General features: G+C 39.8%; 1 protein-coding gene across 1 annotated transcript; it reads right to left on the reverse strand.

Moving 5' to 3' along the window:
* Positions 1-941: 941 nt before the first annotated feature.
* Positions 942-21,035, reverse strand: MZT1 (mitotic spindle organizing protein 1). The gene is made up of 3 exons (XM_050767000.1): positions 20,701-21,035; positions 11,662-11,807; positions 942-2,780 (listed from the first exon to the last, which is right to left on the reverse strand). The coding sequence occupies exons 1-3, from the start codon at positions 20,777-20,779 to the stop codon at positions 2,757-2,759; spliced, it is 249 nt and encodes an 82-aa protein (XP_050622957.1). The 5' UTR covers positions 20,780-21,035; the 3' UTR covers positions 942-2,756.
* Between the last annotated feature and the right edge of the window lie 27 nt (positions 21,036-21,062).

Raw genomic sequence — 21,062 nt, forward strand, 5'->3', positions numbered from 1 at the left:
ACCATGTCTCCTTCTTTCTCTAATGCCTAAGGAATTAAAGTCAAACTTCAAAAAAACAGTTTAAAAGCTGGCAATTCCACTTCTGTGTGTACACTCCGAAGAACTGACAAGGACCTGAACAGTTATTTGTATACGAATGTCCATAACATTGTGGCTATTGTGAATAGCCTTTTCAGAATAGACAAAAGGTAGAAACAACCCAAATGTCCACCATATATATAAAAGAATACCATCCTTAAAGAGGAAATCTGGATACATGTTATAACATGGACAGATCTTGAAGACATGCTGTATAAAATAAGACAAACACAAAAGGACAAATATGATTCCACTTAGATGAGGTATCTAGAATAGTCAAATTCATTGACAAAAAAGTAGGAAACTGTTTATCAGGGGCTGGGAGGAGGAAGCAATGGGGAGTTATTGCTAAATAGGTACAGAGTTTCAGTTTAGGATAATAAGAACGTTCTAGAGATGGACAATAGTGACAGTTACAATACAGTATGAATATTCTGGATGTCACTGAACTATGAAACTTAAAAACGGTTAAAAAGGGCTGGGCATTGTAGCTCATGCCTATAATCCCAGCACTTTGGGAAGTTGAAGTGGGCAGATCACCTGAGGTCAGGAGTTTGAGACCAGCCTGGCCAACATGGTGAAACTCCGCCTCTACTAAAAACACAAAAAATTAGCCAGGTGTGGTGGCAGGTGCCTGTAATCCCAGCTACTCGGGAGGCTGAGGCAGGAGAATAGTTTGAACCCAGGAGGCAGAGGCTGTGGTGAGCCAAGATCATGCCACTGCACTCCAGCCTGGGCGACAGAGTGAGACTCCACCTCAAAAAAAAAAAAAAAAAAGGTTAAAATGGTAAATTTTATGTTCTGTATCTTTTGTCCTATAGAAACACAAGTTGAATTAACAAAAGCATATATTAAAACAAAAGTACAGGCCAATACCACCAAAATGGTTTTATTTTTGTCACTGACAACAAGCACAACACTGCAATTGTATCATTATTTTGTTTAGTTTCTTAAATATTACTTAAGTGTGCATTAAAAATATATGTTTACATTTTTAAAATGTGACACATTAAAGAAGTCCTCTGTAAACACGATCCCTTCACAATGTATTTTCCTGCTTTGTTTCATTCATAAATAACTTAATCTACAAAGTCATAAATAATACTATCAACTCTTATGGTCTGGAAGTATATACAAATTTTGGAGTTTGACAAAAGTATTATTTATGATTTTATAAATAACACATAGTATTTGTAGTGTTTATTATCAATCAAACGACTTTTTACAAATTCCTACTGTCTCCTCAACCTGTTTCACCAGTAACAGACCTTCCAAGTTTACTTGGTAAAGATGCCAGACATTTAAAGAGTCAAAATGGTCAAAATTCTAGATTAAAAAAAAAAATAGCAGAGAAGGTTGCTATTTAAGTATTACTAAATCTTAATAAAACCTCTTCAGCTTGTCTGAAAAACAAAAAATGCTACTAAAGAGTGAATGCTTGTACAATCATATAAATGGTACCCAACAAAATCTAAAATTTAAGAAATAATAACATCAGATTAAATCCATATTAGTTTTGCAAAAAAAACTCCACTGAGATTCTGTTACAGGAACAGAATCAATACTATTCTACATTTTATAAAATTTGTTTTTGAATCTTCACTTGATGAGTTAAAATTTTAAGGGCAAAAATAATGACAAACAAAAACCCATACTTAAGATTCCTAATACAGAACATTTGATTGTTTAGTTTTGTTTAATGACTGCAAATCCTTATTTCTTCAAAAAATAGCAAATATCTTTTGAAACACATCACCCATCTAATAATTTATTAAATAACCATTCAAGATTTATTAGGTAAGCACTAAAATTACTTTTATGTAATAAAAGTAACTAGGAATTTTGCACGTTTGCTATGTTTCATTTTACAAGTTATTTTTTTAGTCCTCTATAGGGTATAAAACTTTAAGAAAACATTCTCAACTAACATTCTCATTAGATGTAAATGACTCAAATTACAAATAATACTAACCTAAGCATTGTCATTACTTTTAAAATCCAAGTTTCTCAAAGTTTAATTTTTTACTCAATACAAAAATGACCTGGTTCACATTATTAGCTGCCCAACAAACTGTTTAAAAAACTAAAAATTCTTTGTTAAGGAGCAGATTACAAGAAATGTTTTCCATGCTCTTATTTTAAAAAACAAGATTCTGATATAATAATGAATCTAAATCAAAATTCACGAATGGTGGCTGAAATCCTGTCAGCTTTCAGCCCAATACAATATAAATCCACAGTTATAATGCATAAACAATTCAAAATTAAAGTTTATAATGGAAATGTCAACAAGTCATAACTACTACACATTACTACTGATGGGTTCTACTATACTTCAACCAGGCACAGCAGATGTGCACATCTGATAGACAGACTGCTTAGAAAATTAAAGCCATCAGAGCTATAAATAAGGAATATATAAATATGAACATAGCAATGCCAAAGCATTAGAGCCATTAAAAAAAAAGTGAATAAGATGTGATGTAAACACATCTGATAGTTCTCTCTGTAAGTCACTTTCCACTGATTTATAAAGCTACGGTTTTATAATTCTTTTAAAAAGGAAAATTTTTCTACACTGCTGCATGCAGTAATTTCATTGTACATTCTCAACTACAATGCCATCTTCAAATCCTCTCGCACAGCTTGACATATCTCATCAGAATTTCTCCAGAAAGTCAGCTTGTCATATTTTCAGCAGCCTAGAACAAGAAAGTAAGATTCATTACAATAAAACCATGCAAAAAGAGGCATCATGAAGATAAATTTGTCAATACTGCACTGTCATTAACAAACAACTATTCCCCATATAACAGAACCACTTTTATCATGGTAATGCAGTGCTTTTCATGTTTTGCTATACATCAGGACTACCTTTTGAATGTACAGCTAACAGTCCACAGGCTAACAGTGGAATAAAATAATGGTTAAAAGCATATAAAACATAATGCTACTTGAAACATTAACCTATGGCAGACCTGTTCCCACAGACTTCATTAGTTTGTCTGTTTCTGTATGTTTCATTTTAGTAAAAGGGATTAAGAATGAAAAAGACCTTTCATGCTACAAGGCGGAGAGAACAAGAGCAAAAGATGAATAATGAACATCTTATCTAATCCTGTCTCATCTACACCCTAACTACTATTCTTTCCTAGGTGATTCTGAAGAAATTCCAAGATACCATATCATCAATAAATGCTTTGATACGTTATTTCTAGAGACTTAAACAAATCACCATACTATTTATTATCCTACCTAAAAAATTTCTTAATGTCAATACAAAAAGATATAATTTTAAATAAGTTTAAGTTTAGAAATACGTATTAGTCTTTTAATTCATTTACCTTTCCAACTCCTTTTTATAAGACCTACTTACACAGAGCCACATCACAGATTTACACTAAAGTATTAGTATTTTACTAACAGTCCAGGACATCTATAAGAGAAAGGGCAAGGGTTAGTCCACAGGACTCCACCATAATGGTATAACTTAAGACAATGGGGTACTAAAATAGAAGATACAGGAAAGTAGGTTGTGCTCAGAACTGCTCAAATTAAAGTATGTAGATGATGCTTACACATAAATCCTAGCACTACGGAGATAATATAAAAATTCAATGTCAATAAAGAATCACTAATGAAATGCACTTAATTAACAGTCCTATTTATGCTGCGGGAGATGCGCATAAGGAGATGCTCATTACTGCTGTTGAGTAACTTATGTAATTAGGGAGATACATAGCTAGCTACTTTTACTATAAATGACTTAGACCACATCAATATACAAATCTGTGAAAGTAAAAAGCAAAAAAATTAACAAAAAAGTTACTATTTTCTACACAGTCAACCAAAGAGGAAAAGAAAAAAGCAATGTCTGAGACTAACAGTTTTTTGCAACATTTCAAGATACCCTTGATTTGCTATTCTACATATTCCAAAAAAGAGACAATAAATACCATACAGTGAAATTCTAAATACCAGGAATTCTAGATAAAAATAGAACACAGCAGGAACAACTTCTCTTTACCTTAATTTTAAAACCAAAAGAAATTAACAAAAAAAAAAAAAAGAGAGAGAGAGAAGTTCATGAGCAGCAATCACACAAGGCAAGGAGAAGAACCTTATGGGTGTAAAGCCAATAAAAGGGTGGTCAAGGAAAGGCAGATGTGGCTCAGCGTAGCTCTAAATCCACCAGCTCCCCAAGTCTGTCCCAAATGGCAATAAGAGAGAACAGACTTTAATCCAGGGAGAAGCAAACTGATGAGTTATTCTTTTTCAATTCACTGAAATCACATATAACACTTTTACTTTTAAAATAGCATGATGGGCCGGGCGCGGTGGCTCAAGCCTGTAATCCCAGCACTTTGGGAGGCCGAGACGGGCGGATCACGAGGTCAGGAGATCGAGACCATCCTGGCTAACACGGTGAAACCCCGTCTCTACTAAAAATACAAAAAACTAGCCGGGCGAGGCGGCGGGCGCCTGTAGTCCCAGCTACTCCGGAGGCTGAGGCAGGAGAATGGCGTGAACCCGGGAGGCGGAGCTTGCAGTGAGCTGAGATCCGGCCACTGCACTCCAGCCTGGGCGACAGAGTGAGACTCCGTCTCAAAAAAAAAAAAAAAAAAAAAAAAAAAAAAAAATAGCATGATACTATCTGGAATGATGTTCACCAAACATTATTGCAGGTTATCTCTTTGGTAATCTTGAGTGATTTCTTTTTATTTTTTGTATTTTCTGAATTAAATATCTTAAAATTATAAGGATGCATTACTTTCATAAAAATTATACAGATTATGTAAATTACTTCAAAAAAAAAAAAAGTTCTAATAAACACTTGTTTGCTAGAAACTCCCTAGTTGTTGCTGTTGTTATTTTTCACTCTGTTGCCCAGGCTAGAATGCAGTGGCACAATCAAAGCTTACTGCAGCCTCAAATGCCTGAGCTCAGGCCATCCTGAATAACCAGAACTACAGGTGTGTAATTAAAATAAATGTTTTGTAGAGACGGAGTCTCGCCATGTTGCCCAAGGCAGTCTTAAACTCCTGGCTTCAAGTGATCCTTCTGCTTTGGCCTCCCAAAGTGCTGGTATTACAGGTGTGAGCCAGCACGCCTAGCTGAAACACCCTGGTTTTATTGAGATGTTGCTATACTGTTTCTAGATCATAGGAGAAATGCATTTTAAGAGGCTTCGTGTATATAAGAGACAGATTTTCCATTCAAATAGTCAACACTTTCTGATTCTGTGTATCTTAATTACTGATTTTTACCTCCCACATCTCATTATGGCCTACTGGATGCAGAATAACCAGTATGCTAAAAGCTGAAAAAGCTGTGTTAAATTGGCATTTCTGAACTGCCTATCCTAATATCTCAGCTTATATTTTGCCTAAGAAAATGCTATGCCAAAGCACTTGTCAGTCACCTGCCTCAGATAGGTTTATTTGACTCTGTTTCTCTTACACGCACTCAAACTGTAGTACAAAAGTATCTTCCTATTATATTAATTCCCTTTCAAACTCAAGCACAGTAAAACAAAAACTCTTACAGTTGTGGCAGATGTGTACTAAATAATTCCTTCCCTCAAAAATTTTGGAAATACACTGATAAAATACTATAATACTCTTTTTTATTTTTATTAAAAGAGTTATTAGATAATATTAAGTCAGGGAATGTGCCCATGCTAAAGCCCAATGACTGTTTTGTTTCTAACAACAACTTCATCTTTTCCTAAACTGCTGGCTCAGGTATTCTTGAGATTTTACTGGAGGAGAAAACTTAGTAGTTAAGTAAACAGCTCTGAAGTCAGAGAGCCCAAGTTCAAATCTCAAGTCAATCACTAACTGTAAAGCTCTTGAGGTAAGTAAATTAGTCACCATAAGCTGCAGTTTCCTTAGCAGTAAACTACTAACAGTAGCATAGGATGAGTATCCCTTGTTGGAAATGCTTGGGACCAGAACTGTTTCTGATTTCAGATGTCCTGAAATTTTGGAAAATTTGCATTAAAGTTGTCCCTTGGTATCCATGGTGAATTATTAGTTTCAGGACTCCCCATGTCACCCACCACATAGATACTAAAGTCCACAGATGCTCAAATGCTTTATATAAAAGGGCATAGTATTTGCATATAACCCACACGTATACTCCCATATACTTTACATCATCTCTGGATTCGTTGTGATACCTAATACAATGTAAACGCTATGTAAATAGTTGTTATCCTGTATTGTTTAGGGAGTCATGACAAGAAAAAAAGTCTGTACATTTTTAGTACAGACACAACCATCTTTCCCCTTGTTCCCCAAATACTTTTGATCCACAGCTGGTTGAATCCATGGATACAGAACCCACAAATATAAGAGGACTGACTGTACTTGTTGACTGAGCATCCCTAATTAGAAAATCTGAAATGCTCCAATAAGGATTTCCTTTGAGTGTCATGTTGGTACTCAAAGTATGTCAGATTTTGGAGCATGTTGGATTTTCAGATTACGAATGCTCAAACTGTAGTAGTTATCACTGTTGTAATGATAGAGATAATGCCAGTAAAGCCTGTAGAACATACGGTCTAGCATGAGAAAAGTATTCATATAAATATCAGCTATTCTTGTTATTCAGTTATTTTTCTTTCTGCCATATGAAAGCCATAGGTTTGAGTTAAAAAAGAAACTTCTGTATCTAAATAGGGGACAAGTGCTGATAGCCAAGATAATGGGTAAAAGGCCTAGACAGCATTTCAGAGATCTAAGAGGCAGCCCTTCTCATGACAGGCTCCGAGGCCTAGTATCAGGACCTAGAGCAAAGGTCATGCATGTTATGCTTTAGCAAAGAACTTGGCTGCATTGTGTCCATGTCTTAGGGTTCTGTGGAAGTCTGAACTTGAGAGTGATTTAGAGTATCTGGTGGAAGAAATTTCTAAGCAGCAAAGTGTTCAATATGTCACATGGCTGCTTCTGACAGCATATGCTCAGCTGCATGAGCAAAGAAATAACCTAAGGCTGGAACTTATACTTAAAGGGGAAGCGGAGCATAAAAGTTTAGAAAATGTGCAACCCGTCCATGTGGTAGAAAAGAAAAGCCCATTTTCAGGAGAACTCAAGGGGGTTGCAAAGTAACCACTTGCTAGAGAAATTTCCGAATCTAAATAGGAGACAAGTGCTGACAGCCAAGATAATGGGTAAAAGGCCTAGACAACATTTCTGAGACCTAAGAGGCAGCCCTTGCCATTACAGGCCCTGAGACCTAGGATAGAATGGTTTTATGGACCAGGCTCAGGGCCCTGCAGCCCTCCACAGCCTTGGGACATTGTTCCTTGCATCCCAGACACTCCAGCTCCAGCCATGACTCAAAGTGGCCCAGGTATAGCTCAGGACTCTGCTTCAGAGGATCCAAGCCATAAGCCCTGGTGACTTCCATGTGGTGTCAAGCCTGTGGGTGCACAGAGTACAAGGGCTGAGGCTTGGCAGCCTCCACCTAGATTTCAGAGGATATATGGAAAAGCCTGGGTATCTAAGCATAAGTCTGCTTCAGGGGTGGAGCCCTCATGGAGAACCTCTACTAGGGTAGTGCAGAGGGGAAATATGGAGTTAGAGCCCCCACACGAAGTCCTCACTGGGGCATTGCCTAATGGAGCTGTGAGAAGAGGGCCACCATCCTCCAACCCCAGAATGGTAGATCCACTGACAGCTTGTACCCTGAGCCATGAAAAGCTGTAGGCACTCAACAATGCCAGCCCATAAGAGCAGTTGCGGGGGCTTAACCCTGTAAAGCTACAGGGGCAGAGCTTCTTAAGGCCTTGGGAGCACACCCCTCCCACCAGTGTGTCCTGCATGTGAGACACAGGGTCAAAGGAGATTGTTTTGGAGCTTTAAGATTTAATGACTGCCCTGCTGGGTTTGGAACTTGTTTGGGGCCTGTAGCCTCTTTCATTTGGCTAATTTCCGCCGCTTTGGGGATGGAAATGTTTACCCAATGTCTATAATCCCATTGTATCTTGGAAGTAAATAACTTGTTTTAGATTTTATAGGCTCATAGGTGGAAGGGACTTGCCTTGTCTCAGAACTTTGGACTTTTGAGTTATTGTTGGAATGAGTTAAGACTTTGGGGGACTGTTGGGAAGGCATGATTGTATGTTGCAATGTAAGAACACATGAGATCTGGGAAGGGCCAGCGAGGGAATGATAGTTTGGATGTGCGTCCCCACCCAAATTTCACTTTGAAATGTAATCCCCAATGTTGGAGGTGGGGCATGGTGGGAGTTGACTGATTCATGGGGGCAGATCCCTCATGAATGGTTTAGCACCATTCGCTTGGTGCTGTACTCACTATAGTGAGTGAATTCTTAAGAGTTCTGATTACATAAAGCTATGTGGCACCTCACTCTCTCGCTCCTGCTTTTGCAACATGACGTGCCTTCTCCCCCTTTGCCTTCCACAATGATTGTAACCTTCCTGAGGCCTCCCCAGAAGCTGATGCCACTATGCTTTCTATGCAGCCTGTAAAACCATGAGCCAATTACACTTCTTTTCTTTACAAATTATCTGGTCTCAGGTTTGTTTATTTATTTATTTATTTTAAGACGAAGTCTTCCTAGGTCGCCCAGGATGGAGTGCAGTGGCGCGAATCTCGGCTCACTGCCACCTCCACCTCTTGGGTTCAAGTGATTCTCTTGCCTCAGCCTTCTGAGCAGCTGGGATTACAGGTGCCTGCCATAATGCCTGGCTAATTTTTATATTTTTAGTAGAGATGGGTTTCACTATGCTGGCCAGGCTGGTCTTGAACTCTTGACCTCAAGTGCTCTGCCCAACTCAGCCTCCCAAAGTAATGGGTGTCAAGCCTGTACTGGCTTGAGCTACCAAGCCCAGCAGGTATTTCTTTATATCAATTCAAGAATGGACTAATACAGAGTCTACCATAAAAGTGAGGATAGTAGTTACTAGAGGGGAGTGCAAGAGGGAAAGGTTAGTGATTGGGGAGGGGGCAGAAGGGGGATTATCTGGTGCTGGCAGTGATGGTTGCATAGATATTCTCTATATGATACATTTTAGCTCTATAAATGTGGTTTACCCTTTTTAGTTAGATTCAATAATCAAGAGATTTTAAAAAGCACAAAAACAAACCTAAAGAACTCATTGGAAAATAATCAGAAAGATATGTAAATTGCATGTTTTAAATAGTTGTTTTCTTAAAGGTAAGAAAAAAGAGAATTCACTTTGTATCAGGTATCAGAAGGTTTTGTTTGTTTGTTTTCCCCTCCATTGGCTGTCTTTTCTGTGAGCCCACATTTTGGACAAGTTTTAAGATGAACTAACTTAAAGTTTCAGTATTTAAAGTGAGTTAGTGCTAAATAAAAAGGGAAATAAAATCACAAGCTTTTAAATCAGAAAGTCTGTGCAAGAGAGAATAGGATATGTTTTTAGTTGCCAGTCTGAGCAATTAAAAGGTGGTTAATTTGAATTTGAAAAAAGGTGGCCCTCTGGGAGCCTGGTGGCAGCAGCAGCCCTCTGGTCCCTGAGGCACTCTTGGAGTCACTTTTTCCTTTTCTTGAAGGATAACACATGGGCTCACAGCTGAGCAGCTCTATCAGCCACTTTCCTGTCTGAGGAATCCCAGTAATCTGACAGCCTTCTTTCACTTCATCCTGTCCAAGCTGGTAGTGTTTGTGCTGAGATGGCTGACTGGCTCTATCACATACCTAATCTCTTCACAAAAGTCTAGCCACACTCTTAGCCCTGTCTCCAGAACATGTTATTCAGAGAGGCTGAGAATTTTCTAAATTCTCAAATGCTAGTTCCTTTTCTCTTATCAGGTCCTTACTCAATTGCTCATTTGTGTCACATTATTAAGCAACAAAAAGAAATCAGGCTATACCTTCAACAATTTGCTTGGAAATTTCCTCAAAGAAATATCCTAGTTCATTTTTACATATTCTATTTTCCTTCCAACAGTAGAACATAATTCAGCCACATTTTGTCACTTTCTTTTTTTTTTTTTTTTTTTTGAGATGGAGTTTCGCTCTTGTTGCCCAGGTTGGAGTGCAATGTTGCAATCTTGGCTCACTGCAAACTCTGCCTCCCGGGTTCAAGTGATTCTCCTGCTTCGGCCACCCAAGTAGCTGGGATTACAGGCATGTGCCACCACAACTGGCTAATTTTGTATTTTTAGTAGAGACAGAGTTTCATTATGTTGGTCAGGCTGGTTTTGAACTCCTGAAATCAGGTGATCCACCCACCCTGGCCTCCCATAGTGCTGGGATTACAGGCGTAAGCCACTGTGCCTGGCCCATTCTGTCACTTTCTAACAAAGATCACCTTTCTTTTAGTGTCCAATAAATGTTCCCCATTTCCATCTGGGTCTTCACTAAAAGTGCTTTTAACATTTATATTTCTAGCAACATTCTGATCCTAATGTTAGTCTCAAAAAAGCCCTGAAGCTTTCTCTATAGCTCTCTTCTCTTCTTTCTGAGCCCTCACCAGAATTGCCTGAACATTCCCAGTTCTACAAACAGTTCCTCTTCAAGGAAATCTAGTCTTTTTCTATCAAGCACCTTAAAACTGTCCAGTCTCTATCCAATACCTAATTCCAAAGCCACATCCTCACTTTTAAGTATTTGTTACAGCAACACCCCACTTCCCAGTACCAAAATCTGTATCAGATTTCTGGGGCTGCCATAACAAAGTAACCACATTAGGTGGGTTAAAACAACAAAAATCTATTTACAGTTTGAAGGCCAGAAATGCATACATATTATACATAATTAATCAAGGTATTAGCTGGGTCATGCTCTCTGACAGTTTTAGGGGAGTATCCTTCCTTGCCTCTTTCTAGCTTCTTGTGGCCACAGAAAATCCTTAACTTTCCTTGGCTATTTGTGTCCAAATTTCTCTTGTCTTATAAGGCTACCAATCATTGGGTTGGGATCTACACTAATCCAGGATGACCTCATCTTAATTTGATTATATCTGCAAAGGTATTATTTCTAACTAAGGTCATATGCATTGGGACCAGGGGTTAGGACTTGAATATACCTCTTCTGGAGCAGGCACAATTTTACTCAACAAATAGCACAATTCTAAAAACAGAGACTTCTAGGAAAATGTAACATGGTCCATGGTAGTAGTAATTTCTTTTTTGAGATGGAGTCTCGCTCTGTCACCCAGGCTGGAGTGCAGTGGCGCCATCCCGGGTCACTGCAAGCTCCGCCTCCCAGGTTCATGCCATTCTCCTGCCTCAGCCTCCTGAGAGCTGGGACTACAAGCGCCCATCACTATGCCCGCCTAACTTTTTTGTATTTTTAGTTGAGACGGGGTTTCACCATGTTAGCCAGGATGTTCTCGATCTCCTGACCTTGTGATCTGCCAGCCTCAGCCTCCCAAAGTGCTGGGATTACAGGCGTGCGCCACCGTGCTCAGACTGGTAGTAGTAATTTTTATGATATGAACATACGCTATTAAGCTCCTGGTCTCCTGGTGGTGTTGGATGTTAGTTTAACCTTGTTTAGCCAGGATGTTTCCCATAACTTCATCATTAATCATTTTTCTAAATAAAAACATCTTTATTTAGAATGAACTAATAGGAATCTCCAACCTTTAGTGCTTCAGTAGCCTTGCGAAGCTCCTTAATAACCGACGATAAAGCTTCTGGGTTAATTCCTTGTTCACAAAGCCGTACACAAATAGACAGAGTTTCCATATCTAAGCCAGTATTCAAAATTCTTGAAATCTCAAGCAGAACTGAAAAAAGAAACAAAAAGAAACTTTTTAAAAAAGGCTTACATCATTTAAAAATATGCATATAGTACTTTCATTAATTTACATATCACTGCACAATACCAAGGAATTAGCATAGCATCCCAGATTTTGGAAATCTGCATGTAATACTTTCTTGCCTTTACTTAGTTTTAGAAACTTTTAAATATAAACTTAGACTTCCCTTCACATAACTGCCTTTTACATCTTGGTATATATTCTGGCACTCATTTAATATCTAACACATATCTACCATACTTAGGATAATTCTGAACGCTTGCTTATTTTTTAGTATTCTTTTAAAATGCAGTTTAACTAGTTAGTTGCATATTGTGCCATTTTATGGAAACGCTACATTTAACTGCTCTGTTACTTTAAAAGTTAGGCTGCTCTCATGTTTCCCCCATTCAAATATTGATAAGAATCTGTACATACTAAATTTTATTTCATTAGGATACATTTCTAGAAGTACAACTCTTCAGTCAGTAATATACATATTTGCTCAACTGACGTACAATAGTCAAAAAAAAGTAATGTACATATTTAAGGCTTTAAAAGTGTTTAGAAACTTTTATGACAATTTGACAGCGTAAACCATGTCTGTTGAATCTAATAATAAAAATGAAACTTTATATTTTTTTAAACTTCATTTGTATAGTACTACATTTTATTGTAGTTGATAGAACTCTTTGTCTTTTCTTTTTTTTTTTTGAGATGGAGTCTCGCTCTGTCACCGAGGCTGGAGTGCAGTGGCCCGATCTCAGCTCACTGCAAGCTCCGCCTCCCGGGTTTACGCCATTCTCCTGCCTCAGCCTCCCGAGTAGCTGGGACTACAGGGGCCCGCCACCTCGCCTGGCTAGCTTTTGTATTTTTTAGTAGAGACGGGGTTTCACCGTGTTAGTCAGGATGGTCTCGATCTCCTGACCTCGTGATCTACCCGACTCGGCCTCCCAAAGTGCTGGGATTACAGGCTTGAGCCACCGCGCCCGGCCAGAACTCTTTAACATGAGAAGCACAAACAGAGAAAGTTGGTTTCCAAAGTGATTTTCTGAATCCCTTCCATTACAGGTTGTAAGTACACCGGTTCCACTGAATTTTGTTTTATGATTGCTTCCCGGAGAGTATTTAGAATATTTTAAGTCAACTGTCAACATATTATTTACTGTTTCCTATATCATTTCCCCTTGGCATTATGCTTAGAAAGTTATTCCTCACGCAAAGATGATATCCACCAGTATTCTCTTCCAGCACTTGAAAGTTTATTTCCCAATACCCCCCATAAGTATTTATCTCCCTGGAGTTTGGGTGGAAAATAGGATCTAACTTTTCCTCCCAGAAATGAGCCAGTTGCCCCAGTAAAATTTATTGAATGACCTAAGTTTTCCCTACCCAATTGAGATGCCACCTTTATCCATAGTAAATTCCCATATACCTACAAATTTGTTACATGTCTATCTTTTGTAAAGGCAACCATTTAATTACTAACTTTATATTGCATGTAGTAGGGTAAACATTCCATTATCTTTCATTTATATAAGCCCTTTTATTCTTTGGATGAACTTAAAATTTTTCATCAATTCTAAAAACAAATTCAAATTGGATTCTGATTAACTGTATAAAAACTACATATTATTTTGGGAGAATGGACAAGTTATCAATATTTAGTCACCCATTAATTTAAGTCTAAGTCTTTCTGAAAATTCTTACAGTATTTATCATGTTCATGAGATAGGTCCCTCCCATTTTTTTCATATCAGATATTCACTTTCATCCCTAGAAGTTCAATTTGAATCGGGCGCAGTGGCTCACGTCTGTAATCCCAACACTTTGGGAGGCCAAGGTGGGCAGATCACCTGAGGTCGGGAGTTTGAGACCAGCCTGATCAACATGGAGAAACCCTGTCTCTACTAAAAATACAAAATTAGCCGGGCAAGGTGGTACATGTCTTTAATCCCAGCTACTTGTGAGACTGAGGCAGGAGACTTGCTCGAACCCGGAAAGTAAAGGCTGCGGTGAGCCGAGATTGCGCCATTGCACTCCAGCCTGGGTAACAAGAGCAACTCTGTCTCAAAAGAAAAACAAACAAAAAAAGTAGTTCAATTTGAGTGTTAAAAAAAAATGTCTTCCATGCGTCTGCTAAACTGTTTGGAGATATAGAATATAGTTCTGATGCCCTTGTCTGCTAATTCTAACATCTGTGTGATCGGGGGGATGTTTATTACAATTGACTGAATTTTTCACGTCATGGGTCACACTGTTCTGCCTTGCATACCTGGTAATCTTTGACTAGATGCCATGTACTCAGAATTTTACTTAGGTACAGGATATTTTTGTATTTCTATATTCTTGAGCTTTAGAATGAGATACCGTTATCTGGAAATGGTTTGATTCTTTCAGGTATTACTTCTTAGATCTGTTAGGCAGGACCAGAGCCCTGTTTAGCATAGGACTAATTATTCCCCTTACGACTGAGGTAAGAATTCTGAGTACTCTATCCAATGTCTCATGAATTACAAAGATTTCCATTCTGGCTGGTAGTTACAGGTACTATCCTCAGCCCTGTGTAAGCATGGTGCACTGTTCACTCCAGTCGTTCTAGATGGTACCCTCCCAGTTTTCTGAGTACTTTCCTCACACATCTGCTAATCAGTGCTCTGAATACTTAAGGGGCACACTTCTACAGATCTCCAGCATTTTTTCTGTGCAGTTCTCCCCTCTCAGGTACTGTTATTCAAACTCTACCTGCCTTGGTCTCCTGGGTCTTCTAAACTCCTTCAGTCTTCTAAATTCACTTTAGTGTGTCCACTGGGTTCCGCCTGGGTTCTCCCTGCTATACTGAGGCCTGGAACTCTCTGAAGGCAGTGAGCTGGGGCAACCCAAGAAATCACTTTGCTTGTTTCCTGTCTCTAAGGGATCACTGTACTCTGATGCCTGATGTCCAGTGTCCTGAAAACCATTGTTCTGTATGCTTATGAGTTTACTTGGTTGTTTCAAGCAGAAGCATAAATCTAATCTCTGTTACTCCATCTTGGCTGGAAGATGACAGCCCTTCCCATTTTCATTTCTTCAGTTCTGATATTCCGGTTTACTGATACTTTGCTCTTCAGCTGTATCCAGCTGGTTATTCACATTATCTGCTGAATTTATTTCAATACCTTTTAAGATTTCCAATTTCTCCCCATAATCACTTGTTTTATAACTAAATGCTTATTTATAGTGACTAATTTCACAGCTGTTGATCCTGCCTTCATCTATTTAAGGCTATATTCTTAAACTGTATTTGAGATTGCTCTATTATCTCTATTTCTTGAAGTATAAGCAAGCAGCAAAAGATAGTGGTTAGGAGTGTGATCTCTAGAGCCAGACTACCTGTGTTCAAATTCTAGCGGTAGTATTTAGTAGGCAAGTTACTCTCTCTGTGCCTTATTTCACCATTCTCTAAAGTGAGGATAAGAGTACCTATTTTAAAGGATTAGTGTGAGAATTAAAGGATACACTGAGAATGGTATCCGTTTGTTTTGCTGAAACTGCCTTGCGGTCCTTTGGAATGATGCTTGACATACAGTAGGGCTCAATAAAAGAGTTCCCTGTTACTACCACTTTCCCTCTTTTTCATTTTCCATGTTAGTTGCTCATGGTTTTCATCTACCTTACGTGCTTTGTCATTCTTGGCTGAAAACTCATCCTCCATAGATTTATTTTAGGTGTCCTGGACTGGTGACACATTCTAAGATAGGACGCTGTACCCTAGCCTTAGGCCTCTAGATCAGGCCTTGTAGTATTTTTGGTTCAGATCCAAAAAACACATGGACGGTGCTTCTCAATCTCTGGCTGTGACAAATGGCACATTTCTGACTCCCAGCTTCCGTGAGGCAGGGTAGCATGCTTTGTCAGGTTCTATTCCCGACAATTCCCTGTTGTGGTTCCCATGTGCTCCTTTCTTTTGGGGGAAACCTCTCTTTTCCTAATCAACGGGGACTTCCCTTCTTGCTTTTGAACAGGTCTATCCTGATACATTTTCTTACTATTTCCTATTATTTTTATATTCTTAGAGTTTCAGCAAGTGCTCAATCTACCATACTGAATCTTCACTTTATTTTTGACTGTCTTCATAAATGGATTCTACTTAGCCCTTGTACATTCTAAGTGGTTACCATCAGTATACTGGAACATTACATATTACACTTTTTAATCACCAGTCACCTTGATGAATTCTATGATGCTTCTAACAGTTTTTCAGTTGATTCTCTCCCTTCTCTGTCCAGTTTGTTCTCTTCATGGTAGACCCCCCACCTATAAAGGCTATGCTTATTCCTGACTTCACGCCTTTGTTCATGCTTTTCTCCTCTGCCTTTTCTCCTCCCTTCGTATAACTCAATGCTGTTTTCTTAGTTCATCTCATCTCCGGTATTTCTTCTTTAAGCCTTCTTTTCAAATGGACACCTATTTTTACTTCCTATTTTCACAAATCACCTGTAATCAAAAACTATTTCTTTAGTGCCCACTATATGATTAGTACAGGTTGAACACTCCTAATCCCAAAATCTGAAATGTGAAATGCTCCAAAATCCAAAACTTTTTAAGTACTGACATAACACCATAGTGGAAAATTCCACAGCTCATATAATGGATCAAAGTCAAAATGCAGGTGCTCAATACACAGCTCATTCGGCATCCCTGAGGGAATAAAACAAAATTACCTTCAGGCTATGTGTATAAGGCATATATAAAACATAAATGAATTCTGTGTTTGGACTTGGGTCCCATCCCCAAGATATCTCATTATGTATGTGAAAATATTAAAAAAAAAAAAATCTGAAATCCAAAACATGTCCCAAGGTTTTTGGATGAGGGATAATCAACCTGCAACTGTATGTATTTTGTGCCTATTATGCTACTGCTGCAAATACAGTTACGAACAAGGTAGATATGGTCCCGGTCCTCACAGATATTAGTCCAGGAGGAGAGATAGACATTAAAGTAATAACTGATTCCAGATATAAGTAAAATAAAGAAAAAGAGTGGAATACTTCTGAAACAAATTACAAGGGCATCTTACCAAGTTTGGAAGGACACAGTGTTTAGCAAAGACTTGTCTGAAGAAGTTACAACTTCACTTAGACATCAAAGGTGAGAAGAAATCAACCAGACTAATACAGAGGCAGGAGGAAGGGTGATGGGTGAGAGCAAAGAAAACAGCTTGTGTGATGGTTCCTACACTAGAGGGAACTTAATAAATTCACAGACCTGAACTGCTATTGTGAAGGCAATGTAATTAATGGGGTGAATGGGTATAAAATATGAGATAAGTCCTAGTGAAGATCTTAGAACTGTGGAAAGCTATTGGAAGATATAAAATAGGAACATGAATAGATCAAATTTGCAATTTAAGGACTTTTTGGCTGAGTATCAAATGAATCTTTAAAAAGTCCAGTTATATCACAATTTTGATAAAAGACGGGTGGGTAGTATGATCAGGAGATATTTAGCCAACCTGAAATGAGTCAAGAATTGAAAGAGCTTAGTGAAGAACAGGAGGCAGAGGAGGTGAGAAAGCAAGACAGACTTCCAGATTTCTTTCTCAAATGTGCAACTGGATTGATGGTGGTAGCATGGACTACCTGTTTCTTTTGCTGGCACTGCCTTGCAGTGCTAGTCAAATGGAATATATATACCATAGATTCTCTTAACTCCTTTCTCTATAATGTGTTTCCTTTTTTTTTTTTTTTTTTTTTGAGATGGAGTCTAGCTCTGTCACCCAGTCTGCAGTGCAGTGGCGCAATCTCGGCTCACGGCAACCTTTGCCTCCCAGGTTCAAGCGATTCTCCTGCCTCAGCCTCCCAAGCAGCTGGGAATACAGGTGCCTGAGCTTACTACTACAAATATATATACTACTATATATATATGCACACACTACTATATGTATGTATAGATATATATACTATATATAGTAGTGTATATGTATATAGTACTACTATATATATACTAAAGTACTGTATATATATAGTACTACTATATATATACTATATATAAGTACTAAAGTATAGTACTACTTTATATATATATTTAAAGTAGTGCTACAGGCCGGGCACAGTGGCTCAAGTCTATAATCCCAGCACTTTGGAAGGCCGAGGCGGGTGGATCACCTGAGGTGAGGAGTTCGAGACCAGCCTGGCCAACATGGTGAAACCCTGTGTCTACTAAAAATACAAAAATTAGCCAGGCATGGTGGCGGGCGCCTATAATCCCAGCTACTCCAGAGACTGAGGCAGGAGAATTGGGTCCTATCCCCAGCTTGAACCTGGGAGGCAGAGGTTGCAGTAAGCCAAGATCACGCCACTACACTCCAGCCAGACTCAGTCTCAAAAAAAAAAAAGTAAGTGTTATGATAAAGACTCTCGTAAGGAATAACTATCAAAATTAAAATTCAGATGCATAGGATGATTTGAGAGGAAAACAAAAATTAAAGTATAAAGCAATCAACAGAGAATACCTAACATATCAAAAAACTGAAAAGCAAAGGAGGCAACCATACACAGTGGGTTGGGCGGGGGGTGTTGTTGAAAAGGCACGACTATTTTAAGAGAATGCAGAATTTTAAGGATATAAGGATGAAAGCAAAGATCTCATGCAGACCGTATTCTAAATAGGCAGGGATAGTTCTTTTCAGAGTGAGCTACACAGATAACTGATTAATACAAAGTCAGCCTGCTGCCTCCCATGTCTTTAACAAAATCCTTCCATTTCATGATCAAAACGCAAATGTAGCCAAGAGTTCTGCAATTCATATGACTTAAAGGGGGGTTCACAAATCCTGCCATTGAGGGGAGAAATGGTACTCAAAGTTTTGAAAATTTCACTTTTGATCTCATGGGTTGATTTAAATACTGTGAAACACCACATCCCCTCTCCTTCATTTTTTGTTTTACTTCACTTTTTCATGTTCTTATTCTCTCTATAATCTTCATTTTACACCAGGTTTTCTCAGAAAAGATCTTGATGATGTAGCCAACACAAATCATCAGTTCTCAATTGTACATCAGTGGTTCCACCAGAGAGAAAATGTGAGTTTTCTATTCAAATAGGATCCTACGACCATATACATAAGGAACCTAAGTACAGCTAACATAAGAAAACAGGCTAGAAGTGAGGTCTTATACTCTACCTTTTTCCAAGGAAACATACAAGATAGTAAATTTTTATACACACAGACACACACACACACACACACACACACACACACACACACACACACACATACACATGCATAAATTCACTTACAAAATAAAACTAGTAAGTGTTGATACATCGAAAAGGATAGAAAAATAGGCTGAATATTAACATTCTCAGAAAAACAGCAAGGTAGATACTGAACAAGTGAAAAATTAGATGCAAAGTCTCTAAAAATGTAATTCTTTGAAAAGGAACGAGCAGCCAGTGCAGAAAAAGCCAGCAGCCCTTCTGCAGGGGCTATGTAAGAAAATGAGGCCGGGGGTGGTGGCTCACACCTGTAATCCTAGCACTTTGGGAGCCCAGGTGGGTGGATCACCTGAAGTCAGGAGTTCGAGACCAACCTGGCCAACATGGTGAAACTCCGTCTCTACTAAAAATAAAAAAAAATTAGCCGGGTGTGGTAGCGGGCACCTGTAATCCCAGCTACTCCGGAGGCTGAGGCTGGGAAGAGTTGCCTGAACACAAGAGGCGGAGGTTGCAGTGAGCTGAGGTTGCGCCACTGCACTCCAGCCTGGGCAACCACAGCATGACTCCATCTCAAAAAAAAAAAAAAAAAAAAAAGCCTACAGTGAAGGAGAAAGAGATACAAGAGTGAGAATTTCATAGGGTTATCTTTTAACAGAGAGGGAAGCTGACTTAAGTAGCCTCTGGAAAACGTCTAGGCCCACTGCAAATGACATTTAACATCGATCAAACACTCATAATACAGGTGGATGTGAGTAAAAAGGAGACAAAGGAGACTACAAGAGAGATGACATCGGAAATAATATAAAAATAATTGATCATCTTTGATATATTTTTACATGGTTGTCTTATTTAAATATTCACCACTCTTGGAGGCAGGATTTTATTTTAAACAAATAGGCTCAATGTTTAAGTATCTAGTCCAAGCTCACCACAGGGTTATAAAGTGGCATTAGAGAGTAGAGAGAAGGTAACCGGCAAGACACTAATTTCGTGTTCTGCAACGCTTGTGTAGGCTCCAGGGCTTGTGTAGGCTCCAGAGCTTGTGTAGGCTCCAGGGCCGAAAACAGGCGACACCCATAGCACTTGGGCACTGGCGTCACCCGCTTCAAGAGGAAACTAGGATAATTCTGACGAAGGGGGGAACTTAATCATTCGCAGGATATTAAAGGCCGCCTACTTAAGTGCGAAGAACACGAGGCATAGCGGTGACCAAACACCTGGCCCCTGTCCCCGCCAGGATCCCAACCTTGGGGATCCCAACCTTGGGGACCCCCGAAGCGCCCTGCGCGGGAATCCGGTGGGACGCGGCGCGCAGGAGGGAACGGGTGTACTGGGTGGGGTGGGCGTGGCGCTGTCACCGCAGGAGATCGGGCGGGTAGGGCGGACCTGGGACGCGGGATAGAAGGGGCGCAGCATTCGCGCGAGAGGGACGCGGTGCGCAACCGGCTGACTAGGGGGCCGCAACGTCTGGCGCGCGCGACAAACTACGCAGCGGCGGAGACAACTCTCAAGGGATAGGGCCATCAGTCCTGCGGCCCTGGCAGGTCCCTTCCAAAGATCTTCGAAGATGCCGTTTGGGGCACGAAGGGGACCTGAAGTCCTCCCCAGGCTCAGCTCCGCCTGGGGGCCTTGGCTCTGGGAAGGCAGGCAAGGTAAAAGGAGCGCAACTGACACTCACCGTCCATGGTCTCCCGCACCGCATTCAGATTCGCCGCCGCGGCCGCCGCCGCCCCCCCAGCGCCGCTGCTACTCGCCATGGCTAAGGCCGAGGGAAGCGGGAGAAGGGCCTGACCCGGAACTGGAGCGCCTTCCTCTCTCCCGGGCAATCACACGGCGCGTCTCCGCTCACGCCGGGCAGGCTCCGCCCCTCGCGCTCGCCGCCGGCGTGAGGCTGCGTTGATTTGAATTTGGAGCCTCGTTCCTCTGCGCGGAACGTGGAGCGAGGAGTTGCTATTCGAATTTTCTACGCGGCCTCCGTGCAATTGGTTGGTTCGCGGATGGCGGGACGACGCGATTGGCCAGTCGCTCACAAGCCCCGTG

This window comes from Macaca thibetana, chromosome 17 (genome assembly GCF_024542745.1).
Source record: "Macaca thibetana thibetana isolate TM-01 chromosome 17, ASM2454274v1, whole genome shotgun sequence".
Taxonomy (NCBI): domain Eukaryota; kingdom Metazoa; phylum Chordata; class Mammalia; order Primates; family Cercopithecidae; genus Macaca; species Macaca thibetana.